Source organism: Cervus canadensis, chromosome 16 (genome assembly GCF_019320065.1).
Source record: "Cervus canadensis isolate Bull #8, Minnesota chromosome 16, ASM1932006v1, whole genome shotgun sequence".
Classification (NCBI taxonomy): Eukaryota; Metazoa; Chordata; class Mammalia; order Artiodactyla; family Cervidae; genus Cervus; species Cervus canadensis.
In genome coordinates this window covers 36,395,740-36,423,113 of record NC_057401.1, presented here as the reverse complement: position 1 = coordinate 36,423,113, position 27,374 = coordinate 36,395,740, and the positions used below count along the sequence as shown (strand labels likewise).

Here is a 27,374-nt window from a genome sequence, read left to right as displayed (position 1 = left end):
TTGGACTTCCCTGGTGGCTCAGATGGTAAAGAAAGAAAGAAAGATTAGTCACTTAATCATGTCCAACTGTTTGCGACCCCATGGACTGTAGCCTGCAAGGCTCCTCTTTCCATGGGATTTTTCAGGCAAAAACAGACTTTTGGACTCTGTGGGAGAAGGCGAGGGTGGGATGTTTCGAGAGAACAGCATCAAAACATGTATATTATCTAGGGTGAAACAGATCACCAGCCCAGGTTAGATGCATGAGACAAGTGCTCGGGTCTGGTGCACTGGGAAGACCCAGAGGGATCAGGTAGAGAGGGAGGGGGGAGGGGGGATCGGGATGGGGAATACATGTAAATCCATGGCTGATTCATGTCAATGTATGACAAAACCCACTACAATATTGTAAAGTAATTAGCCTTCAACTAATAAAAATAAATGAAAAAAAAAAAAAGAATATTGGAGTGGGTTGCCATTCCCTACTCCAGCAGATAGCAAAGACTATGCCTGTAACGCAGGAAATCTGGATTCCATTCCTGGGTTGGGAAGATCCCCTGGAGAAGTGAATGGCACTGACTCCAATATTCTTGCCTGGAGAATCCAAAGGACAAAGGAGCCTACTGGGTTACAGTCCATGGATTCGCAAAGAGTCAGACATGATGGGTGACTACCACTTTCACTTTTCTTTCATTCTGTCAGGGGAGTGTGTAATTTCCTCGGTTCTGTCTCGTCATAACAAAAATTTGAAGCAATGGATGTTAAAGCCCTCGGTGCATCACAGCTCTTGGACAGTGTTACAGCTCCGTGTTACAGCTCAGTTTTATTTAGAAAATAAAGAAAAATATATCCTCGAGGTGTGAGGGCATGCCAACCCAAAAGATGCGAAGAGAAGAGAGAGAGAGAGAGAGAGCACACACGCATGCGTGCGCACAGGAGAGAGAGACCCCCGGCCCTTTGGCTCCTCTTTCTATATGTTTTTTTCCTCCCCTTGGGCCTGCCCTATGTAAACTGGGTTAGCCAGGAGTGCTGTTTATTCTACCTGAGGTCCTCACTCCAGTCCTCTGGTCTTCCTTTGTTCTATTTTCGTGGGCTTTTCCCTTTCTTGTCTTTTAGCCACTGCCATTCTGGACTCCTTTTTCCTATTCTAGCTACCTAACAGTTCCATCTCAGTTTAAATACAGTTATGGAAACAGTATTCCTTATCCTACCAAGCAACACATTTTGTCACTTGAAGACACGAGTTATTGGAAATGGGTGGTTGCTTTTGTCTTTAAGTTGACTGGAGTTTAGAAATGGAAGTTCATCTCAAAGCCCACCAAAGATTAAATCAGAGTGAATTGTTATCTGGCATTCCCTTAATGAATGTTTCCCTGAAATGACATTTTCATGTAGCGAAGTGTGATGACAAACGATGCTCAGGAGGATGTGTGAAAAGGCAGGCAGCATCCCGAGATGCCCTGTGAACCATGTTCCCCAAAATTGAATTATGGTCTCGTTTCAAAGTTAAATATGTATTATCATCAAGTTCGTTGAAACTAGGCTATCTGTGTATGGTAAATATGGCAACCAAGAAACAGAACATTTAACCAGAATGCCACAGTCTTCAGATGATGGGTATTTAGCTGTATGTGGCTCCCCTACAAATATATGTGCATACACACACAAACACACACACACACTTTTATTACTTTTGTTCTAAGCTTTCTAGATAGTCACCAAGGAAACATTTTACTTCTATTTATAAAATAATATTTTTAAGACTTGGGACCCATTTCCTATTTATAATTACAGAAAGAAATTTCACTAGATTAAGTTCTTTCACTCACCACTCCATCTTTGTCATACGGTGAGTCAAAGTTATCCAGAAATTTCTGGAACACTTGCTCCTCCGTCCATTCACCATTCTGATACTTTGGATGGTGTTTTGCATTGTACACCTCTCGAAGGTCTTCAATTGTTATCACACCATCTCCAGTCTTGTCTAGCTTTCTAAAAGCTTGCATTATCACCTCTTTTCTGGCCCTGGACATTGGAGGCTAGAAACATAGGGGGAAAAGCCACAAATATAAGTCGATGAGCTTTCCTTGTATCATCTGCAATGAAATATCTGATTCCTCTCAATGATGGGCAATTGCAATTGTATGTGTGCCTTTAAATGATGTGCATTATGACTGCTCCAGAAAATCCCTAAGCCTGTATTGTCTCCTGCCCATCTCCTCCATGGTGTGCTATCAGCTTCCGAAAACCAAGTCTCACAACAGCCAGTCCAAACCACGTTAGGCCAAACCCAGTGAATACAGTGATTCGTGGGACCACTTACTCTTAATGTGAGAAGAAATTCATTGAAGTCTATTGTTCCATTTCCATCTTTATCGAACCTCCGGAAAAGCTCTTCTGCTTCCTCCTTTTCCATGACCACAGCATAATCATTTAACCCTTTTACAAATTCTTTGAAATCAAGGGTCCGGTTGTTATTGTCATCCATAATTCGAAACACTCTGAAGACAATATACACATACAAAATGGAAGAAAAAACACAATGAACAAGATATAAGAATAAAAATTCAAAGAGCAAGCCACTCTCAAGGTTTTTTGAAGTAAAGACAAAAGTCTTAGGTTCTTCTCTGGTGAGCTTCTTCCCAGCCCCTCAGAAAAGAAAATAAACATTTAAAAATATACTGTGTGCTCTAATTATATGACATTCTGAAAATGCCAGAACTGTAAAGGTGGTTAAAAAAAAAAAAAAAGATGCAGGGAAGGGGGGAGAGATTGGGGAAGCCCAGAGATTCTGGGCAGTGATATTTCTCTGCATGACACTAGAGTGGAAGATACACGACGTGCATTTGCTAAAGCCCATAGAACCTCACAGCACAAAGAGTGAGCCTTAATGTGTACATTTAAAAAAATTGTTTAGCACATCAGGGAATCCCAGGAAGGAATACAGATTGTGCTGCGAGAATTCAACTGTTTTATAAAAGTTTGAGACCATCTCACTGAAGGGGGATGGAAAGATGAAAGTGCTGACTTAAGTAACTCTGGAAATGAGTAGAGTTCATAAGACTAAAGACAAAATGAGCTGCACATAACCTCTGTACTCCAGTTGGTAAAGATATTTCTCATGGAGATACAAGTTGACAATTTCCTTGTTGCTATATGGGTGCCCTGGATCTGAACAATTAAAGGGACGATGGGAGCTAAGCTTCTCACTGTTGGAGTCGGGATTTATAGATAAGCTAGGACAGGAGGCTAGAATGATCTGATCAATAAGGATTGAGTTGGAGACATCAGTAGGAACTCACATTTATCTTAATATAAACATAGATGAATACATATAAAATATTTACAGATATGTATATATAGAGAGGGGTTAGCCTGTACATCTGTATCTCCTTGTTCTGTCAGCCAAGAGAATCTAGAAGTAATACCTTAGTAAGAACAAGAACATCTAGAGTCTAGATCTTGGTTTATAATACAATTCTCCAATAAAAGGAAATGAGCTTCTTGGAGAAATGTCTGATTCTAGAACTGGGGCAGGAAAATTTGCAAGATAAGCTTGGAGTATCTTATACCAAAAGGTAAATAAGTGCTCAAAGAAACTCTACATTGATGGAGATACATCAAACGGAAACAGAAGCCAACCAAAAGAGCTCCCAAAGCCAAAACTGAAACAATTTGAACAATAAAAAAGTGTTGGGTTATAACCCAAAGTATAAAATGCATATCCATGAGTTAATAATGGCTTAAATAAATGATTGGGTAAGTAGATAAATGTGGGAGAAAAGATAAATTTCTCTTACCAAATTTCAAATAAATTATGCTCAACTCTCTCCTGAAGGAGGAAACCATGGTCCCCAGGCCCTAAGTGGGGCTCTGCATAGACACGTCCCTTTGAAGAGTCCAATATGGAGAGGCAGAGGGGAAAGCAAGTTTACAGAGGAGAAACCAGGCACTGTCTCAGCCAGGAGACCAAGATCAACGCCAATGGTGATAAGCCATTCTGATAGTTGGAGAAAGAAAGGGCAACCCACTCCAGTACTCTTGCCTGGGAAATCTCATGGACAGAGGAGCCTGGAGGGCTACAGTCCATGGGGTCACAAAGAGTCAGACACAACTGGGCGACTAAACCACCATCACCCTCATGATGATAGTATGCATGCATCCTTGATTTGATATGATGAGAATGTCACTTTTCTTCTGTGGACGCCAAAGAAACATAATCCCAGTCTAACTATAAGAAAAAAAAAAAAAATGGGGAAAGGGGCAGCCAACCCTTGAGGAGAAATGTAGGGAAGGGCAAAACCAGTAAAGGGGAGGAGGCAGAGGGCACATTCACGCAGAAGGCCAAGAAGGAGACAATGTCTGTTCACAGTAGACTGGTTCACAGTGGAAGGGCTGATAGGGGCGTGGGGTGGAAGTGGCATAGACGGCAGCAGAGATTCAACTGAGTGGGCCAGGAGTAGATGAGACAGTAGTAATCATGAGGGGTCTACACTGAGGACAAGAATGTGACCCCAGCACGAAGGTGGAGGATGGATTAATACAATGTTGAAGGGAAGTGGGCTGGTCTTCCCATTGGACCGTGACAGCCTGGCCACCAGGATCCATTTGCCCACATCCGGAGCATCTGACAGAGCTGGGCTTGGTCCGAGAGTGGGGGACTGTTGAAAGTGACATTCCAGTGCTCAGTAACCTGTGGGAAAGGAAACCTCTCAGGCACCATATGGGAGGTTGGAGTTCCCCAGCGCTGGCACTCTGTCTGTCTCTAACACACAACTTCTCACACCAGGAGCATTCCCGTCCTTGTGACTCTTGGTGTCCTGAGTTCTCCATGAACCCTGGAGAAGCCTTGCTTGCCCATGAAAGCCCTGAGATAGCACGATGCTCCACCCATGGCAGGCAGCGGGTTTGGTCTTTGGAAATAGGTAATACTCAGGACCCACCCTTAGGAGGCTTACAATCTCTTTCCACTCAGGTTTCCCAGGCCTGAGGACTAATCCCACGATCAGAGGGCCAGGAACAGGAGCTGTTCTCCTGTGAAACTGAGGGAATCCCTGGGTGGCAGGAGATTCCTGTGTCCCTGGAAGTGATGGAGACACAAAATCTGTAACTGCCTCTAAATCCCTATTACTCCCTCCCTATTCTAATTCACTACCCCCCCCCCCCCCCCCCCCGTTGAGGGAACTTTCAAATTTTACTCATGCCAAACATCTGATCCTAAGCTCAGTGAATACTTTAATAGCACATCCATTGCTTTCTCTGGACATACAGAGTCATTTCTCAGCCTCTCCTGAACCCTACAGAGAGCTTGAGGTCAGCAGAGGCAAACTGTTACATTTAGCATGGCTAAACAACAAGGTCCTACTGTAGACCAAAGGGAACTATATGCAAGTCTCCTGGGATAATTCAGCCCTTATTGTCACAGCTTTAGGGGCTGTCTCTCTCATTACTCTGCTTGTTGTTCAGTCGCTCAGCCATGTCTGACTCTTTGCAACCCCGTGGACTGGAGCACGCCAGGCTCCCTTGTCCTTCACTGTCTCCCAGAGTTTGCTCAGACCCATGTCCATTGAGTCAATGATGCCATCCAACCATCTCATCCTCTGTCACCCCCTTCTGGTGTCTCCAATACCTGGATGTGCTTCTCCCTTCACTTTGATTTGTCCCAGTAGCTGCACTTAAGAACCAAAAATTGTCACAAGGGACCTCAGAGATCAGTGCTTCCAAACTCTGCATTTTACAAAGGCGGAGCTGAGACCCAGGAGGAAGTGACTTGCCCAAGGGGCCATGGCTGGTCTCAGCCTCACTTGGCCGCACTCTGCCTTTCTCCTTCATCTCCCTGCAGCCTACAGACCGGGTCCTACCTGCCAAGCCCTTTGATGCCCGCTGAGCCCCTGGCCAGGCACTGCAAGCGGAGCCTCTCGATGGGGTCAGTGGTCACGGTGAGCTTCTTCTTGGCCTGGATCGCCATCTCTCGGTCATGGCGTGCGGTTCCTGCCATCTGAGAAGGAATACACACTGGTCAGTGGGGTCATGCCTCCCCGTGTGCCTCTGGCTCAGCAGGGTGACCACAGCCTCGCTGAGAAGGACACTCACAGCACACTCGCTCACCCACTTCCTGAGAACCATCTCAAACCTCCCAGAATTTCCAGATTTCAGCTGCAACAACCATGTCCTGGCACATTTATTACTGGCTTACCTAGTCCTGAGAACATCAGATCTCTGCAGCCTGGACAACAGTTTTAAATATACAGCCATCCCTGTTGATGATATACTTTCATCTCTCAGAAGCTCTCTTCCCATCACACAAAAATAAGTCATTTCTCCAAACAATTTTTGAGCCAGTCTTACCTGCTTTATTCTTTTATCTAGAAGTTTCCATATTCCCTTTGACTGCAGATTTAATATTCTCCTTTTTGGCCTAAAGATTAATTTTTGATGCTTCTGTCTTCATGGAGATTCTCAGTATTGGGCTTTGATGATTCCTACGAGTAATGAGTATGTTTTCCTGGGTTGACTGGGCTTCCCTGGTGGATCAGTGGTAAAGAACCTGCCTGCCAATGCAGGAGACATGGGTTCAATCCCTGGATAGGGAAGAACCCCTGGAGAAGGGAATGACAACCCACTCCAGTATTTTAACCTGGGAAATTCCCTCAACAGAGGAGCCTCTTGGGCTACAGTCCATGGGGTCACAAAGATTCAGACATGACTGAATGATTAAGTACACATGAATGCCTGGATTGACCAGTTAATGTCCATTAACACCTAAGTAGGTTGTCAGGACAGAGAAAGATAAATAGACTCTCTCTCCTGAAGAAGAGCTATATTTTTTTTCTACAGTTTGCCTTTTGTGTTTTAAACATTTTAAACATTTAAACAGGAGAGAGGGCGGCTGCAGGGAAGCCCTCCACTTTTCAAGGTCCACGAGCAACGTACAAACTGTGCTGACACTGCAGTCAGGCACTGAGATCCACACAATCACGGAAAAGCCATGGAGCTGGGAGCCCGGAGACCCAGGTTCTAGGCCTGACTGCAACCCAATCCTGGTGAGGCCTGAGCAAACCTCAGGGCCCCTGATTCTTCCTCCTCTGTTATGTGAAAAGATGAGATTAAAGAATCTTTAAATGCCAGCTCTGCTCCAAGAAACACGAATCTTCCTATGAGCCCACTGACCCAGTTAATTGGGGAGATTCTAGAAATTTCTTTTTCAGGGTGAGCTGTGAATAAAAGGAACAAGAGAGCTTGATGGATATGCAAAAAATAAATAAATAAATAACACTCACAGTGCAGAAAATACTGGTGTTACAAGGGTACTGGCCTTGACTCAAAGGCTCCCCTCTGCCCCCAGGCCCCCAGGTTCTGGCACTTCCTTCTTTCATCAGCAATGATGACCCTCTTGCCCTCCAAGGCTGCTCCCTCCAATACAACCCAGAAGGTCTCCCCACAAAGTTCTCAACCTGAAGGTTTGTATGTAGGGGACACGCTGCATATGAAATATCCAGTAGAGGCAGATTCATGAACAGAACACAGATGGGTTGCTGCCAGGGCCTGGGAGGGGGCCGTGGGAGTGACTATTTCATGGGACAGGCTTTCCTTTGGCAGTGCTGGCATGTGATGCAGGTGATGGCTGCACAACAGGGAGACTCAACCGTACATTTTTAAATGCCTGATTTTATCAGGTGTCGATTTCGCCTAATTGTTTTAAAACCCTATGAGCTAATTACTCCTATGATTCATGTTTCACAGATAAAGAAATTGATGAGCACAAAAATCAGGCGACTTGCCCAGCTCCCACCATTATCGTGGCTCACGGAAATTCACACACCATCAGGACTGCAGAACCCCGAAAGGTCATCCAGGGCCACCCCTTCCTCTGGCAACTTGGAAACTGGAGCTTGTTGGTTAAGGAAGCTGCCCCCAAATCCTGGCCAACAGTGAAACTGGGGGCTTCAGACCAAGCAGGGATCCACCACCTTTGTGAATACTACAAAAGCATTTCAAAGTACAATTTGATGGCCCCAAGGCAGAGGAGAGCAAGGTAGAGTCTGGGAAAACACCCTACCTGATCTGTCTTTGCAGATGTCCCTACTCAGTGACCCCACAAGCAGTTACCTCCAGAATCTAAGCTGATATAGCCAGGAAAAAAAAATGACATTCTCTCCTGCCATCCAGCCTACCATGGTACTTGAAATGCCCATGTTAACTACTGTTTTTAACAATTTAATGAACCAGTTCATCAACAAGTAGCTAATATTTATCCTGTGATAGTTTCAAAAAGTGGAAGTGTTAGTTGCTGAATCGATCCAACTCTTTGTGAACCCGTGGACTGGAGCTCACCAGGCTACTCTGTCCATGGGATTCTCCAGGCAAGAATATTGAAGTGGGTTGCCATTTCCTTCTCCAAAGGATCTTCCCCACCCAGGGATCAAACCCAGATCGCCTGCATTGCAGGCAGATTCTTCACTCTCTGAACCACCAGGGAGGCACCATTGGAGCAAATTACTCCAAGAAGCAAGCCCTTGACTGAATAGCTGAGAATCATGAACTTTTGAGTACTGAACTCCTCTAGTTAGCAAGGCAGGAAACAAAATTTGCTAAGAACTGAGGGCTTTGGAAGAAGGCAGGATGAGTCGAGTTTGGGTGAAGGCCACATTCAAGCTTCTGAAGTTTGCATGAAGGTACCAGGGCAGGAATCTGTTCCCAAACGTATGTCACCGGCATCACAGAACTGAACAGGCGTCCCTGACTCCAGACGACCCTCTCTCAGCCTGGAGGAGCCCACGTGGGGACAGCAGCCGGGCCAGCCGGGCCAGCCAGGCCTGCGCCAAGCAAGAGGCTGCTCTCCGAAGTGCGTGGCTGCAGCGCCACCTTGTGTTGGCACCGCGTCTGCGCAGGTTGCCGGATGAGACGCCAGTTCGGTCCATTTCCTCAACAAACATCTAGTAAGCGCTGGGCACTGAGCTAGCAGTCGGGGAGGAAGGGGGAAGACAGCTGAGCCAAGGAAACTCAGGAAATGCGGCCAAGCAGCCTTGGAGTGGGGCTTTCTCAGGATTTGTCAGAGGAGGTGAGGGTTGTCTACTTCCCAAGTGCCAAGGCCAGAGTGAGTTAAAAAAAAAAAAAGAAGAAAGAAAAGAAAGAAACGATTATAACTAGAGAAACAAAAGTATTTAAGTCTGATTGAAGACTAGGTGTGTGTAGCGGCGGGAGTGAGAGAGAGCCATGGAGATTGGGCGGGGATTTGGGAAGGGGAAATTGGGAGAAAGATAGAACTGGGCAGGTGGGCAGGCATCAGATCCCCTAGAGCCTCGGACACCGTGGTAGTGCGTCTGGAGTCTGTCCTGAGAGCGACAGGAGGCCACAAAGGGTTTCAAGCGAGGGAGCGGCCGTCTGTATGGAAGGCCCTTCTGGATAAAGTGTGGGGAACGGACAGGAAGGTGGGACAGGCTGACTGCGGGAGGTGAAGCCAGGCTGGCAACAGCCAGATGACAGTTCATGCTGCCAGGAAGGCGACGTTGGCGGTGGGAGCAGAGAAGATAGAGATCCATCCGAGATGGAGAAGAGGGGCCCACCGGCTGCGGAGGGAGAGGCTCCCAGGCCCCACCCAGAGCTCTGTCTTGTAGCTTCGCATCCCAAGCCCCATGGGAGCGGGCCTGGATCTTTGGGGCACAGAATGAGTGGAAGCACCAGCAGCAAAGCCCAAGGGGACTGGCCATGGTCACCATATCTCCTGACATCGGACCGGGTTAAAGGCTCGTCATCCCACCGTCCTCAGATGCAGCTGCCTGCCGCTAGCTAAGTAAGCTCTCTGCCGGCATTCCGGAAACCGTTGTGGAATGGGTTACGGAAAGCTGAACGTGCATGGAGGTCTGTCTCTTCATAATTCTCAGCGAGGTTCATGGAATCTCTCTTGCTGAATTCAGAGAAAAACTTGAACAGAATCTTCGGGGAAGAGAGAAACGCTCAAGTCCCGGGTTGCTCTTTATTGGGTTGTCTTTGGTGCCATCTAGTGGCATTGTAACCTCCCTCCCTGTGCCCGCTCTTTCTCTCTTTCTCTTCCCCTCCCTCTTTCTTTCGCCTCCCCCCTCCCCATCTCATGCAGGGTTGAGTGTACAGCTAACAACCAACAACACAGGTGGATCTAGTTACAACAATGTTTGAAGGCAATAATTGGGGGAAATTGAACCATCTCTACTGACTCCACAATCTATTCAATTAACTGGTCATTACTACGTGGGAGAGGGAAGGGAAAAAAAAAACAGTGGTTCCTCAGGACGTTTCCCCATAGAAACTATTTCTTTGGAATAAATATCAGATCCCAGTGTGCAGAGTAGTAGTAGCAGGTGGCTAGCATGTCCCTGTTCTGAGACTGAAAGACTTAAAATTTGAAAAGTGTCGTGGTTTCTGCAGAAAAGACTGGGAAAACCCCAGAAAAGGTGCAATGACAGGTGTGTATCTGTGTTATTGACATTGTGAGGGTTCCCTTGTCCAATCCATCTGAGCTTTATTCAACTAAAGAGACCTTTAACATCTCTAGCTATGCGAGGGACTATGCTAATTCTGCAGGTGATGTTATAGAGCTGTGGTTCCAAAGAAACATGATCCTGCCTCCCAGGGGACATCTGACGATGTTTGGAGACATCATCGGTTGTCACAACAGGGGTGAGGGATGGTACTGGCATCTGGTGAGTAGAGGCCAGAGATGCTGCTCAGCGTGTGAGGAGAGCCCTTGACAACGAAGAATTCTCCAGTACAAATGTCAATCATGCTCAGGTGGAGAAGCCCCGCTGTAGAGAAAGACCTGGGACCAGCAGGGGTGCTGAGACCACCCCTGAAAACTAGATATGCCCACCCTCCACCCCAAACACAGCATCTCTAGGCGTGAGTGCTGGGAATCTGCATTTCATGTTTCCAGGTGGTCTTTACTAACACATACCTAAGTTTGAGAAGCTCAGCTATTTGAGACCAGGTCACTCTTTAGTGGCAGGAGCAAGACCTTGAGGGGAAAGCCTGGGGGCAAGGTTGTAACATAGCACAGTGGAAGATGCATGAAGCAAGGACAGGTATACTGACCATTATAATCAGGCCAGGGACCAAGCCCTTGCTCAAAACTGCACACATCAGCACGCTGCCTCCCCTGGAGGACCCTAGTGAATAGAGGTCCCCACCTGAGCATGTGCCACGAGACAGAGGCAGAGTCAGGTCTGCCACGGCCGCTATGTACAACAAACAGTTAGGGCAAGGTGCTGAGAAATTGCTTTGGGAATTCAGAGAAAGATCAGGAAATGCGATGAGTGAGAGGCAAGGCTTCGGAAAAGATTCCTTGGAGAACTGGAAGGATTTCCCGGTAGAGGAGGACAGCAAATGGCAGTGCAGAGCAAAGGAGGACACTCATGGGTCCTAAAGAGGACCCCTCTGTCTCACCATGGGGTCCTTCCTGGAGTTTTCAGTGCTAGGGTATTGATACTAAAGGTTCCATGTAATTTCCTTCTGGTCAAGATGAACAATTTTTCTTAGTCTCTTCCTTTCGGAGTGGCTTCCCTGGTGGCTCAGACAATAAAGAATCCACCTCCAATGCAGAAAACGTGGGTTTGAACCCTGGGTTGGGAAGATCCCCTGGAGAAGGGCATGATAACCCACTCCAGTATTCTTGCCTAGAGAATCTTAGGGATGGAGAAGCTAGGCAGGCTACAGTCCATAAGGTCACAAAGAATCAGACACAACTGAAGCGACGTAGCATGCATGCACATTTCTGGTTCACAAAATAAAGAGATAGGTACAAAGAGATTGAGTCAGTTCAGACGTAAGTAGCAGAACCAAAGTTCTGAATGGGGTTGTCTACACCTGCCACTTCCCCAGGGGGCTTTTGTAAATTACCCACAACATTTCAGAAAATATTCCTTTTTTAAACAAGGAACCACTGTAGTCATCATAAATCATTCATATATGAAACTTGAGAAGAGTTTATTAGCAATATTGCAGCCAAAGCACACCTAGTGAGGACAATTGACCTTGGAAGTTCCTGGAGCCTTTTCGCCTGTCCCTTTTTCTGTGTGACAAGCTCTTGTTGAGGTCAAGGACAACCGCAGAGGTGATACACACAAAACAGAGCTTCCAAAGGAAGTAAGAGCATTCTGTAAAATTTAGTTTTAGTTGGAGGACAATGGCTTTACAGGAGCTTTCCTGGTAGCTCAGTCAGTAAAGAATCTGCCTGCAATGTGGGAGACCCAGGTTCGATTCCCGGATGGGAAAGATCCTCTGGAGAAGGAAATGGCAACCCACTCAAGTATTCTTGCCTGGAGAAGTCCATGGACAGAGGAGCCTGGTGGGCTACGGTCTACGGGTTCGCAAAGAGTTGGACACGACTGAGCAACTAACACACACACACACAAGTGCTTTACAATTCTGTGTTGGTTTCTGCCTTATAGCCACATGAATCAGCCATAAGTACTGCCCTGCTCACACAAATGACACTGTACACTTTGAAGTATTGGGGAAATCTTAATTCTATTTGACTTCAGGTTTTGAAAATATGTAGGAGCACTGGAGGGAAAACAGGATCCTGGGTGGCAATGGAATCATGGCTGGAAGTGTACAAGAACATCGTGAATGGTGGGAATGTTCACGGACATTAGCGTCCTGTGGAGGCAGCCGTGGCCTTTCTGTACCCACAGTGATCATTCCTGTAATACTGTCTTTCAAATGCCAGTTTGTTTGTTTCTGGAACATAGAAAACTGCTTCTATGCACCTTGATTTTTTTTTTTTTAATATACAAAACTGAGACCAGAATAAAGAGCAAAAATTTGTAAGGAAAATTCAGTAGGGTAAAGTCTGTTGAATGTATTAATTAAAGAGATGAAAGCAAAAGCTGATACCAGAAACTAAACACTCTGATCTTTGCACCTGCACACCCATCACAACCCCGAGTTACCAGGCGAGGCAAGTCCCTTGGGACCAAGAGCTCCTCCATGCAGAGACATCAGATTTTCCTCAATCTCTTATTCCAATATCAATATCCTAAATATCCTCAGCCTCTGGATTATCTGGCTTATCTTTCACTGAAAGTGAAAGTGTTAGTCACTCAGTTGTGTCTGACTCTGCGACCCCAAGGACTGTAGCCCGCCAGGTCTCTCTGTCATGGGATTCTCCAGGCAAGAATATTGGAATGGGTCGACATGCCCTCTTCCAGGGGATCTTCCAAACCCAGGGATCGAACCTGGGTCTCCTGCACTGCAGGCAGATTCTTTACCATCTGAGTCACCAAGGACGCTGAGCTCAATATTCTGTTTGCCCAGCTCCTCCCCTGCCCCATTCTCCATCCACATCTGTGCTACAGGAGGTTGACTTCTATGAACTGCGTTAACCAGATTTCTTTGCTTTGGGGCTTCAGGTGAATTCAGCTAGTGGGAGACACCAGCAGGAGATCAGAGGGCAAGCGGAGAAAGTGTTAGTGGCTCAGTCACGTCCCACTCTTTTCGACCCCATGGACTGTAGCCCACCAGGCTCCTCTGAGCATGGGATTCACCAGGCAAGAATACTGAAGTGAATTGCCATTCCCTTTCCCAGGGGATCATCCCAACCCAGGGATCTAAGCTGGGTCTGCTGCATTGCAGGCAGATTCTTTACCGTCTGAGCCACCAGAAAAGCCCCAAGAGGAGAAAGAGTGGAGTTTCTTTTGTCCCCAGTTTCCTCTCTGCCAAACCACAGTCGTCAGTGACTGCCGTCTGCCGCCAGAGGCAGCTCTCCCTTCCAGCAACACTCACTGAGATCAGGTGACTGCTGGGTTCAAGGATAATTTGCCTTCCTCACTGGCAGCCTCAGGGCGTTTCCTCATCCCTTATCTACTTCATGGAGCCCCATCCACATCTTTGTATTTAAATTGTTCTTTATTAAAGTTTTTTTAAAGGGCCATCTATTTCCTGCCGAGAGGCTGACTGGTACCATAATTTGTATAAGAACCTCTGCTCCAGCAGTCTTCTCAGATGAAGATACTTCTCACCCCAAAAGTTAAATACTAAGGAATCTCACAGACTCTAAGATGCACCCCATAAATAAGGCAGAGCACTGAAGAATTGATGCCTTCAAACTGTGATGCTAAAGAAGAGTCCTAAGAGTCCCTTGGTCAGCAAGGAAATCAAACCAGTCAATCTTAAAGGAAATCAACCCTGAATACTCATAGTGAAGGAGGAAACAGAACAGGCTCCATCCTGAAAGCAGGACTCCATCCTGGGCCGGACTGTGAACTTTGAGCTATATGCCCAGTATCTATGGAAACGACATACCAACTGGAAAACCAGTCCTCCCGATGGAAGAGCCCCAGGGCTGATACCTAGACTCTCGGTAGCCTAAAAGAATACCCTAATTGTGTAACCAAATAGAATCATAAATTCTATAGTATTTATTGGGGTATGACCACAGACCTGTTGATAATTGTCCACTGTTAACTACCTAGGCCTAAGGCATATGAATCATGGGTTAACTTTGATTGTGTCTTTCTTTTCCTTTGTTCAGACTAGTTTCAGGGAATTTGGGGAGGTGGGTTTGGACATGTACACTTAAGGTATATAAGGTTTTCACAAAAACTGGTCGGGGTCCTTGGCTAAGAAAAGACTCTGCCTTGGGCCCGCCGGTGTAATAAACTGCACTCCACTATCTGCATTGTCCTTCTAAGGGAGTTTGTTTCCTGGAATGCGTGGCTACAAAAATAGGAAGGACTGCTGCTGAAGCTGAAGCTCCAGTATTTTGGTCACCTGATGCCAAGAGCTGACTCATTGGAAAAGTCCCTGATGCTAGGAAAGATTGAAGGCAGAAGAAGAGGGTGTCAGAGGATGAGATGGTTGGATGGCACCACTGATGCAATGGACATGAACTTAGGCAAACTCTGGGAGATGGTGAGGGACAGGGAGGTCTGGTGTGCTACAGTCCATGGGGTCACAAAGAGTCAGACGTGACTGAGATACTGCACAACAGCCACAAGATGCACCCCGCCACCTCCACACCGTGATCCATCTTCACATCCATCTCTGAAGCACAGCTCAGCTGGACTTCCCCCCTTGGTCTCTCTTCAACTCTGTCCTTTCCTAAATCACTGAGACTCCAGATCCTGCCTCAGAGAGCCCCTCTCCACCCCAAGTGCCCCTGTCCATCGGCAAAACCTCAGAGCTTATGGAGACAACCCACCCAACATGCAGTCATGAGGATCCTGTAGATCCCTGGTTTCTACTGACTTCATCTGCTCACTCTTTATACATGGCTTTCCAAGATTCTCTCTTGCATTCTGTTATGTCAAGACTAGTCTCATCTTGAAGTAAAAAATTCAACATTCACTTTCCACCTTTCAGCTTCATTCTTCCAACCCTAGGTGCTTGTGACCTTACAAGGCCTTTAAGTGGAGCCCTATACCAAGGTCATAGGGCAACAAATCCAGAATGAACCAAGCACCAGAGCAACCACTGTCATGAACCATCCTGTATGTTATGAGCCATCCTATCCCTAACACTTGGCATCACCATATTAGGCAAGGTGGGGACAAAAAGACCCCTGACCAATGGCCTAACACCACCATCCCCAAAGGAATTTTCTTTGTCCTGAAGGTATAAAAATTGGCTGCAAGCCCACAGAAGTGTTGGCTCTCCCTTGAGCCAGCCTGTTGTTCTAGAAGTGTCTCCCACTCTAGTAAACTCTATTCTCTCATTTTGTCTCATGTCTAGAAATTCTTTTCCAGCCCACACTCAGGCTGCCACAACACTCTATAGGCTCCTAACACTGCATTTTCACCGCAGCCATTCCTACCTACCTTGTTTTCTTTTCTGGACCCATTCTTTCCCTCTCCATTCTAGACATCCTAGTTCATCATTCAGACCATTTTATTTCTTTGGCGACTTTTTTCTCAGCCCTCACTTGTCAGTCTCCCACAGCCCCTCATGAATGCCTGCCTAACTTGGCTCATTGTGTCTCTATGTCCTCTCTTTAAAGGCCGGATGCAAACTGCACCTGAACAAACCCGTATACCAGGGTGAACAGGTACCTTCTGAAACATGCAACTCTACTCTTAGATGACACTGGTGGGGTCTTCTTCCAATCTTTCCAGAGGCTGATTTAAATCTTTGCCACTCACCTTCACACCTTGTCTTGAAATTCATAGTAAAAACGGAGCCACCAGATATGAACTCACTCACACGACTCTTCTCTGAGTCTGTGAAGATATTTGTCTTCTCCTCTTCACATTGACTATCTCCTCTTCATCCTCACTCCCCCAGAGGGTGTGCTGAATTACCTCCCATCAAAGGAGAATCTCTCCACCTACAGCATGGATCCCAGCCTCTCCTGGACCCTCAGCGATCAGCTATGCCCTCTCCTCCTACTCCTTGCCTTTCTGGGTTGAATATTTAGCTCGTTTTCCAGCTTTCTTGTTTTTCATTTACATTGATTTAAAGCTCTCCCTAGCCCTTGAAGGGCTTCCCAGGTGGTGGGTGCAGTGGTAAAGAATCTGCCTGTCAATTCAGGAGATGCAGGTTGGATCCCTGGGTCAGGGAAGATTCCCTGGAGAAGGAAGTGGCATCCCACTCCAGTATTCTTGCCTGGAGAATCCCGTAGACAGAGGAGATTGGTGGGCTACAGTCCATGGGGTCGCAAAAGAGTTGGACACAACTGAACACATGCGGCCTACCTTACACCCAACAGTTTATATCTCTCACTCCCCCATCCTCATATTCCCCCTCCCTCTCAATATCTGTAACCAACTCCTCCCTTTCATTCATGAATCTGCAGTGGTCCCTCAGCCCTAGACTCCCTCCAGCTCTCACCCTTCAAAACCAAACTACTTGGAAGAGACTCTGTTTTTAACTTTCTCATGCCCCGTCCCTACTTCGGTCCACTGCAGTCTGGCCTTCACTCCGTCACTCCAGAGAACACACACTCAGGAAGTCATTACCAGCCTGACTGCCAACTTCAACAGTCACCTTATTTCACTCCGCCCAGCAAGACATTTTTCAATCCTTCTTGAAACTCTTTTCTGTCAATGTCTATGAATCTAACTTCCTATCTCCCTTCCTCTCAGGTCTGATCTCTTTGGTGTCTCCCTTGTCTTCTGCCTGCCTTTTTAAATGCTGCTATTTTCCAGGATTCAATGATTTATCCTCTTCTCACTCTGATATATCCTGCAGCAATCTCAGCCTCATCCACTGTTTATTACAACTCATCCCATATCTTTATTCCAACTTGTTCATTCTCCTCAGCTCCAGAGCCAGATCTCAAATTTCCACACACAACGTGCACTTTAATAACCTACAAACATTTCGAGTTTAATGTACCAGAACCAAACTCATTATCTTTGCCTCCTTTTTATTCCTTGCCTCAGGAAATGGCAACACCATTTTCCAGGTCATTAACTGAACATCATCCTAGACTCCTTTTCACCCTCTGCCTTGAATTAGCAGCCAATTCCTGTAAAATATCACCATTTTGACACCTCCTGAATCTGTTCCTTCCCCTGCCTCCATTGCCATGGATACCAATTTAGCCCAGGACCTGGTCCTCTCCTATTTCCATTATGGAAATTTCCCCTCAACCAGTTCCCAACTTTCAATCTTGTCCTTCCAGTCTATCATTCAGATGACTGGCCAAGTGATCTTCATAACATGGAAATCCTAATTGCATACTCAAGTCTAAGATCCTTTGGTTGCTCCCCACTGTGTGCAGGCAAAGAGTAAACATCTTAGCATCTGATGTGTACATTGGCCCTGCCTATCTCTCCAGTCTTTTTTCTACTAATCTCCATCCCTTCACAATCTATTCTACATCCACACTCACTCATACTCCACAAACACATCATGGTGTTCTGGACCTCTGGGCCTTAGTACATGGACTCCCACTTTCAAGAACACCCTCCCTCCCTTGTTGGTCCAGGGAAATCCTACTTTTCCTTGTAGAACCACTATGGTGAAGCCTCATATAACCACTCTCTTCAGAGTAAAACAGCCTGCATCTTCCTTGGTATAATCTGTGCAAAGCCCATAGACATCCATATTGCACTACGACGTAACTCTTCTCTTTCAGGACTGCCTCTCCTACTAGGTCCTTAAAGGCACAGACCTGTCATCCTATTATCAACACTTACCAGAATACTACAGACTACTGCTGGAATTCATCATTACTATCATTAGATAATTACTATTTGAATCGAAATACAAATGAATATTCACAATTTAAATCTCACTACTTAAAATACACAATGACAAAATTAAAAAGATTTTTGCAGCTGTAAGGTTTTGAGGAAAAAAATAAGAGCTTTAAAAACAAGAGAGAATTCCATCTACTTATTATGGTTTAACTATGCCCCAGACTGGAGGCCAAGGGATTGGACACCTGGATAAATGGCATTACCATTTACTAAGGTTCTTTCCAACTTCATGACCAATCCAATCAACTCGCTAATATAATTTTTAACATGCTGTGTCAGTTTAATAAGAATTCTGATTCTTATCTGATTCTAAGTGGTCAGTTCTGCAGGCAAGGTGTCACAGAAGTAACACAACTTAGAATTTTAGACAAACCAAAGTCTAAACCAAAGCTCAGTCTTTTCATTGTTTTTAACTTGGAGATATTTAACCTTCCTGAAGCTCAGTTTTATCATTGGTCATACAGGCTCCTTACAGCAATTTACCCAAACACTTCACACTCAAGCACCCAGGACCTAGTGACTGCTCCGTGATGGTTGTTCCCTTCTCCTTTACTGAAGGAAATTGATTTTCTACATGTTTATCTGAGCACCTCTACACAAAGATGACAAAAACCTCTCCCAGTACCAAGCCATTTCCATGCTAGACAGACAGCCAAGAATGCTCATAAACATTCTGATTTTCCTTTTAGAAAGTAACATCTACTGTCTTCTTTCCTTTTTAGCTAAAGTGAAACAAAAGGGATCAATATAGTATTAATGGAAAAAAAAACTTTGATTTACCTTAAATGCTAACCTGTTGCCACCAGTTGCTTTGAACTGAAACTGTGGACGCTCTCTCTTGCAACTGGGAAGACTGGTCCCCTCCCATCCCCCTTGGCCCCTCCCTCTCATCTTCCATCCTCACCCCTCCTGATCCTCCCTCTTCCTGCCAATTGGATATCTTGGAATCACTGCTGCAAACTTACAGTCTCATTGGCTCAGCTCATTGTCAATCGTGATCCTGGCCCTGCCTTTTCTTGAGTTTACACTTCTGTTGCCTAGGAAATGCAGTGACTGTCAAAGCCTGAGCTGTTTACCCTAGGAGAGAAGCCAGCCGGAAGTTGACTGGCAATTATTTGGTTTCTAGAAGGGCATAAAACTTGCCTCCTAGGTTTTATAAGATAATGTTAAGCAAATTCTCTTCCTTCTTTAGGCAAATCTTTCCTGCCCTTCTGTTGTCTCCAGATGACTTGCTGCTAGAGTGTCTAATTATCAAGTGAGACTTAAAATTACAACACAAGGGAGCAGGCAGGTATAATTACAGGTGATTCAAAGTTCCCCCACCTTCTCACAGACACACAGAGATGTCATTTCCCACTGTTTCCATCCCTGGTGTTTTGTTTTGTTTTTTTTTTCTTTCTCCTCTTTTTTTTACTTCTCATCTCTTTTTATACTTGTTCCCTAACAGTAAGTTTTCCAGAGGAGAAGTGGCCCTGTTTAGAAAAGAAAACTCCTAAGTTATGTTCTCTCTCATTGTACCTATGGCATCTCTCCTACCTTCATCATCTCCGCCACTTTTCTTGCTTCCGTAAAAGTGACACAAAGAATGGAAGACTAGAACCACGAAGATCTGTTCTTATCTTACATTATATGTATTCTCAGGCAACTGTGGCCATTGATTTCTACAATCTCTAGAGTAGACTCTAAATCTACCTTGTCAAATTTCTCAAAATTACCCTGGAGGTCAAGGGGGTGTGTTCTCTCTGGATTTTAATGAAGGTTTGTCTTGGTTGAGGGGATTTCCAGCAGGGTATAAATTGAGGGGCCAAAAAAAAAAAAAGCCACTTATTTGAAAATAAGTCCTTTTCTGTCTTTGGGGTTAGATGCTGAGGACCCCTGCCTATGGTTCATGACTCTGATCAAGCCCTAAGCTGGTGCTGACACTGACAGGGGTTAGATGCACTCTCCACCTCCACTGTAGGGTAGTTCTGAGTGTCTTCTCCGCACACCACTATCCATTTCATCAAGAAATACCTCTTCTTGCAGCAGGTGACCTCATGGCATCAAGCTGTCCGTTTGACTTTCACTAAGTGAAATTGGGCTTCCCTGGTGGCCCAAATGGTAAAGAATCTGCCTGCAATGCAGGAGACCCAGGTTCAATCCCTAGGTTGGGAAGCTCCCCCTGGAGGAGGGCATAACAACCCATTCCAGTATCCTTGCCTGGAGAATTCCATGAACATAGGGGCATGGCAGGCTACAGTCCATGGGGTTGCAGAGTCGGACACAACTGAGTGACTAACACAACAAAGTGAAATTAGTGCCAAATTACTAAGCCAAACTAATAAGCTATCAGGGAGCAATCAGTTAGATAAGATGCACCACCAATGATAGATACATCTGCCTTTTAATTAACCAGTAAGATAATGGGAAACTGACTGAGAGCCATTAGAGGGCCAGGAAAGTCTGGGTCATCTTTGCACATTCCAAGGTGCTTAGCACAGTACACTGTACAGAGATGAAATCAGTCAGTGTTGGTTGAATCAAATTGTTGACCTGGATTAAATGCATTTATATGAAGACCATTTAAAATACAAAATCTGCTTTTCAGAAAAAGTTAATTCCTATACTAAGTAGAAGTTTATGTAAGACCACATACATTTCATTTACTTCCTTTCACTTGAGTAACTGGCTGTTAACATTTAAATAAATAATGTAACCACCTTGCAATAACTTGCAATTAGGGTGTGATAAACAAAACAAAGAAAGGCTGACATACATTAAGACAGTATAGTACTGGCACAAAGACAAGCCTATTATACAGAGTGAAGTAAGCCAGAAAGAAAAACACCAACACAGTATCAGTTCAGTTCAGTTCAGTTCAGTTCAATCGCTCAGTCATGTCTGACTCTGTGAGACCCCATGAATCGCAGCACACCAGACCTCCCTGTCCATCACAAACTCCCGGAGTCTACTCAAACCCATGTCCATCTATTTGGTGATGCCATCCAACCATCTCATTCCTCTGCCGTCCCCTTCTCCTCCTTCCCCCAATCCCTCCCAGCATCAGGGTCTTTTCCAATGAGTCAGCTCTTCACATGAGGTGGCCAAAGTACTGGAGTTTCAGCTTCAGCATCAGTCCTTCCAATGAACACCCAGGACTGATCTCCTTTAGGATGTACTGATTGGATCTCCTTGCTGTCCAAGAGACTCTCAAGACAGTATACTAAGGCATATACATGGAATTTAGAAAGATGGTAACGATAACCCTGTATGCGAGACAGCAAAAGAGACACAGATGTATAGAACAGTCTTTTGGACTCTGTGGGAGAGGGAGGGTGGGATGATTTGGGAGAATGGCATTGAAACATGTATATTATCATATGTGAAACAGATCACCAGTCCAGGTTCAATGCATGATACAGGGTGCTCGGGGCTGGTGCACTGGGATGACCCAGAGGGATGGGATGGGGAGGGAGGTGGGAGGGGGGTTCAGGATGGGGAACACATGTACACCCGTGGCGGATTCATGTCAATATATGGCAAAACCAATACAATATTATAAAGTAATTAGCCTCCAATTAAAATAAATAAATTTATATTTTAAAAAAGACAGCATGGTACTGGCACAAAGACAGAAATATAGATCAATGGAACAAAATAGAAAGCCCAGAGATAAATCCACACACCTATGGACACCTTATCTTTGACAAAAGAGCCAAGAATATACAATGGAGAAAAGATAATCTCTTTAACAAGTGGTGCTGGGAAAACTGGTCAACCACTTGTAAAACAAAATGAAACTAGAATATTTTCTAACACCATACACAAAAATAAACTTAAAATGGATTAAAGATCTAAATGTGAGACCAGAAACTATAAAACTCTGAGGAAAACATAGGCAAAACACTTTCTGACATAAATCACAGCAGGATCCTCTATGACCCACCTCCCAGAGTAATGGAAATAAAAGCAAAAATAAACAAATGGAACTTAGTTAAAATTAAAAGCTTTTGCACAATGAAGGAAACTATAAGCAATGTGAAAAGACAGCCCTCAGAATGGGAGAAAATAATAGCAAACAAAGCAACAGACAAAGGATTAATCTAAAAAATATACAAGCAGCTCCTGCAGCTCAATTCCAGAAAAATAAATGACCCAATCAAAAAATAGGCCAAAGAACTAAACAGATATTTCTCCAAAGAAGACATACAGATGACTAACAAACACATGAAAAGATGCTCAACATCACTCATTATCAGAGAAATGCAAATCAAAACCACAATGAGGTACCATCTCACTCCAGTCAGAACGGCTGCTATCCAAAAGTCTACAAGCAATAAATGCTGGAGAGGGTGCGGAGTAAAGGGAACCCTCTTACACTGTTGGTGGGAATGCAAACTAGTACAGCCACTATGGAAAACAGTGTGGAGATTCCTTAAAAAACTGGAAATAGAACTGCCATATGATCCAGCAATCATACTGCTGGGCATACACACTGAGGAAACCAGAATTGAAAGAGACACATGTACCCCAATGTTCATTGCAGCACTGTTTATAATAGCCAGGACATGGAAGCAACCTAGATTTCCATCAGCAGATGAATGGATAAGAAAGCTGTGGTACATATACACAATGGAATATTACTCAGCTATTAAAAAGAATGCATTTGAATCAGTTCTAACGAGGTGGATGAAACTGGAGCCTATTATACAGAGTGAAGTAAGTCAGAAAGAAAAATACCAATATGGCATATTAACACATATAAATGGAATTTAGAAAGATGGTAACGATGACCCTATATGCGAGACAGCAAAAGAAACACAGATGTAAAGAACAGACATTTGAACTCTGTGGGAGAAGGCAAGGGTGGGATGATTTGAGAGAACATTGAAACACGTATATTACCATATGTGAAATAGATTGCCAGTCCAGGTTCGATGCATGAGACAGGAAGATCAGGGCTGGTACCTTGGGATGACCCTAAGGGATGGAATGGGGAGGGAGGTGGGACAGGGGTTCAGGATGGGAGACACATGTACATGTACATGGCTGATTCATGTCAATGTATTGCAAAAAAACACTACAATATTGTAAAGTAATTAGCCTCCAATTAAAATAAATTAATTAATTTTTTATAAAAGAGAGGTTGACATAAGGGAAAATCACATCTACAGAGCACTGGTATACATCAACACACAAAAGTATCAATATGAGATCACAGCTGGTGGTGATGCAAAAACAGGTAAGCAGAACAACAATGAAAGGAAACGTACATGAAATCTTGAACTTCATCTCAGAATCTTAAAATGAACCTCCAAAAATAGGTATTTAATGCATAAATTCTTAGTTTATATCATGTTTAATGTCCATTAAAGCTAAAAATTAAATATTTTCCTGTGCTTATAATTTCTCAAATGTGTAATTCTATGTCATAATTATGGAAGACCCCAGGATCCACTCATAAAATAGACATGGATTAGGTCTGAGTATGTGAACTTGACCCCTAGTCTGACCAAGGCTTTTACAATTAGTCCTCTGATTCTCCAGAAAATGGCCCTACTTCTTGCACACACATATCTCCTCCTTTTTCAAAATTTGGAAATTATAATGTATTTGCATTTTCAGTTATATTTGAATGCAACAATAACTCCCAAATACTAAAATTTGAGGTACCCAAATAGAAAAACACTTAAAAACATGTATTACCCATAGAGATTTTCAAATCAATTTTAAAGTCTAATCTGTGTATAAAAAATGGCATCCACTTTTGATGGATGTACACAGCTACAAAGCCACCACTGAATTCAAGATACAAAACATTTCCATCATCCCATTTACAGTCCCCCCTCCCACAGCCTATAGCCCCATGCAACCATTAGTCTAACTTTTGTCAACAGAAGTTGGTTTACATTTTCTTGAATTCATATAAGTGAATCACGTGGATATATATTTCTTTGAAGTCTGGCTTCTTTTGCTCAGCAAGATCATTTTGAGATTCATGTATACAGTTGGGTACATGAGTAACATGTTCCTTTCTATTGCTGAGCCATAGTTCTTTTATGGATGTTCCACAATGTGTTAATCCATTCACCAATGTTCTTAAGCTGAAGCTGTTACAAATAAAGCCACTGTGAACATTTATGTTCAAGTTTTCTGGTGGACACATGTTTTTATTTAACTTAAATAAATACCTGGAATTGGAATGGCTCAGTCAAATGGTAAGTGGATGCTTAACTGTTTGGGAATCTATAGAACAATTTTCCTAAGTGACTGCATCACGTTAGGTTCCAGAAACATATGGATTCCAGTAGTCCTATCTCCTTGCCAACTATTGGTATTGTCAGCATTTTGAATAAGAGTCGTAATTCAATAACTACCTACACTACAAAGACTTTCTTTTGGAACTTTCATACTCTCAGCATTTATGTTTAGGCCTTTTTGATACACTTTGAGTTCATTTTGTGTGGTACGAAGTCCAGTCAAAATCCTTTTGTGAGATACATGCACCCTTTTGTTCATAGCAGCACTATGCATAATAGCTAGCACAGGAAACCACCAAAATGTCTCTTGACAGATGAATGGATAAGTAGATGCAGTACAGATATACAATGGGATACTGCTCAGCCATAAAAAAGAATGAAATAATGCTATTGGTAGCAACATGGATGAAACTAGAGATTATCATACTAAGTGAAGTAAGTCAGAAAGACAAAGAAAAAAATGCCATATGATCCCACTTACATGCAAAATCTGAAATACAACACAAATAAACCTGTCACAGAAACCGACTCACAGACATAGAGGAAGACATAGTTTTCAAAGAGGGTAGGGGTATGCAGGGTTGGGGAAGAGAGGAATCAGGAGTTTGGAATTGGCAGATGCAAACTATTACATATATAGAAAGGATAAACAACAAGGTCCTACTGCCTAGCACAGGGAACTATATTCAATATCCTATGATAAACCATTATGGAAAAGACTATGAAAAAGAATATATATATATATACACACACACATATATACATAAATAAATAACTGAACCACTTTGATGTCCAGCAGAAATTAACACAACACTGTAAATCAACTATGCTTCAATGAAATACATTTATAAAAAATATCCTTTGTGTATATTAAATTAAGGCCAAACCCCATTCAGATATATAATTGTTCTAGTACACTTTGCTGAAAAGATTTTTCTTTTTCCATTGAACTGTCTTCACACTTCTGTCAAAAATCAACAGAACATATTCAGTGGGTCTATTTCAGGATTTTCAAGATGTGCCTGCTGCAGTTGCCAGAAAGAGATCACAGAGACCTTGCATTCCCTGCAATGGGAGCCAACAAAGGACTGTGACCAGAGAGTGATGAGATCAGATTTCCATGCTATCAAGGCCAAGCTGGCAGCCAGCCCTGCAGAGGATACTTGAAGGGAACAAGCTGGAGGCCTCATTCTGGCTCACTGGCCACTATTGATCAGATTTCCTGGAGTGGGACAGAGCCTAGAAAGCAGCAGAAAGTGTTGGCTTCACTGAGTTACCTGATCGTCAGGGAGGATTTTGTGGTGAGAGCAGGAAAGAGGGAGTTACCAGCCAGGGAGCCTCATCCTGAGGTCCCTGTGTTGCCTGTGTGGGGAATAAAACTCTGGTCATTCATTCCAGAGAGGGCTGCATGTCTGTCCCTCAAGGAATTTATGCCAGAGACCAGTTTACGAGATCTCGTTAAGAATTGTAGAAATAAAACCTTATCTCTCACACACACAGACACACTCACTTCTGCATCTGACATGCTCCTGACTGTGTGGGACTCCCTCACAGACCTGGGCAGACACCGGGCACCCAGTTCTCCATACAACCAGGCAGACCCCATCCCAACATTGGCAGGTATGGGTCTTTTCCTATCTCTGCAGGGAGCATTTGTAGTAACTGCTTCATGTTTTCCTTTGAACTATTTCAAGATGTGATTAACAACCCAGAATTAAGCAACCCAAAACTGTTGTTGCCAGAGCCATCTCTTGTTTCTAACATTTTCTTCATCATGTTTTAATCCACTGGATACCACACAATGAAGCTTTTAAGGAGGAATTTAATTCCATTTCAGAATGCAAAAGCAAACAGGAAGACAGGATCCCTGAAGGTAAAATATTTCATGAGAGCAACAAACCAGAGAGGCAACTTGGTAGAACAGTACAGGACAGGTGTTCAAAAAAAATTTTTTTTAAAGCTACAGACAGCAGGATGAGTCACCATACCAGCCCTCCACCACCTGTCTCCAGGCTGTGTCCAGGAAACAAAAAAACACTTTAAAACTCCAGAGTGTTTAAGCCACTCTTTTTCTAGCTTCTGTTACTAGGAACTGAATGTCATCCCCAAGGGTTTACCACATGTAGAGATGTTCTTTGCTAAGTGGGATGGCAGATGGAATGTTTCCTAAATCAAGAGGTTTAGGCCAGCCACGGCTCCTGGACCTAAGGCCCCCAAGCCTTGCATGGAGGTTCCATTTCTCCACTTAGGTTTTCGTGACCCTAATTATTCAAGTTGGGAATCTTGAGGACGGAACATTGAAACATGGGCAGCAGGTGGCCTCAGCTGTGGACCAGAGGCAGGCTCCAGGCCTGACAGTGAAGGAGGTGCTCTGCGCAGGAGGGGACCAAGTCCTCACAGGGGTGTCCCCGCCAACCTGCAGGACAGAGGTCAGGCTTCCTGAGCTGTGAGGTGAGACGAAAAGGAAATGCAGGAGGAAGGCTGACAAGGAAGAACCGACCAAACAGCTTGAGTGAGCTTTATGAAAAGTGAAAGAAAGAGAAACAGGGAAAGAGCCTGAGAAGCTCCTGAACAGGGAGGCTGAGTCCTCAGAGCACCATGTGCAGGAATCACAAGGGAGGAGGGAGCAGGCTGGGCTGAGGAGAGGCATCCCTTGGTCAGGGGCAATCCAGAGCTCAAGTGTAGATTCAGACACAAAAGTAGACATGGGCTGCTAGAACCTTGATGGTGGTTAAGCGGGGAGGCTGGGGGTGGGGGGGCGGTATCATTTAACCTGTGTGGAATGTTAGTTTGGAAAGATGAGTAGAGTTCTGGAATTGGAGGGTAATGATGTTTGTGCAGCTGTGTGAATGTACTTCATGCCACTGAACTACTACATAATGATTAAAATGGTAAATTTCATGTGATATATTCTCTATCACAGTATCTTTAAAAAGCACCCCAAGAGTCCTTCATAAAGATTTCTAAACAGAGACAAAAA

At 44.3% G+C, this 27,374-nt stretch overlaps 1 protein-coding gene across 2 annotated transcripts in view; it reads right to left on the bottom strand.

The window, feature by feature from the left end:
• The window catches only part of CAPSL (calcyphosine like), a 30,941-nt gene extending 11,933 nt beyond the window's left edge, over window positions 1–19,008 (bottom strand). For both annotated transcript variants that reach the window (XM_043488810.1, XM_043488809.1), the window contains exons 1-4: window positions 18,936–19,008; window positions 5,841–5,977; window positions 2,303–2,480; window positions 1,809–2,018 (exon numbers count right to left, since the gene is read on the bottom strand). In XM_043488810.1, coding sequence (XP_043344745.1) covers window positions 1,809–2,018; window positions 2,303–2,480; window positions 5,841–5,977 — 525 coding nt within the window. In that variant the 5' untranslated portion in view covers window positions 18,936–19,008. The remainder of the gene's footprint in view (window positions 1–1,808; window positions 2,019–2,302; window positions 2,481–5,840; window positions 5,978–18,935) is intronic.
• Window positions 19,009–27,374: the final 8,366 nt, after the last annotated feature.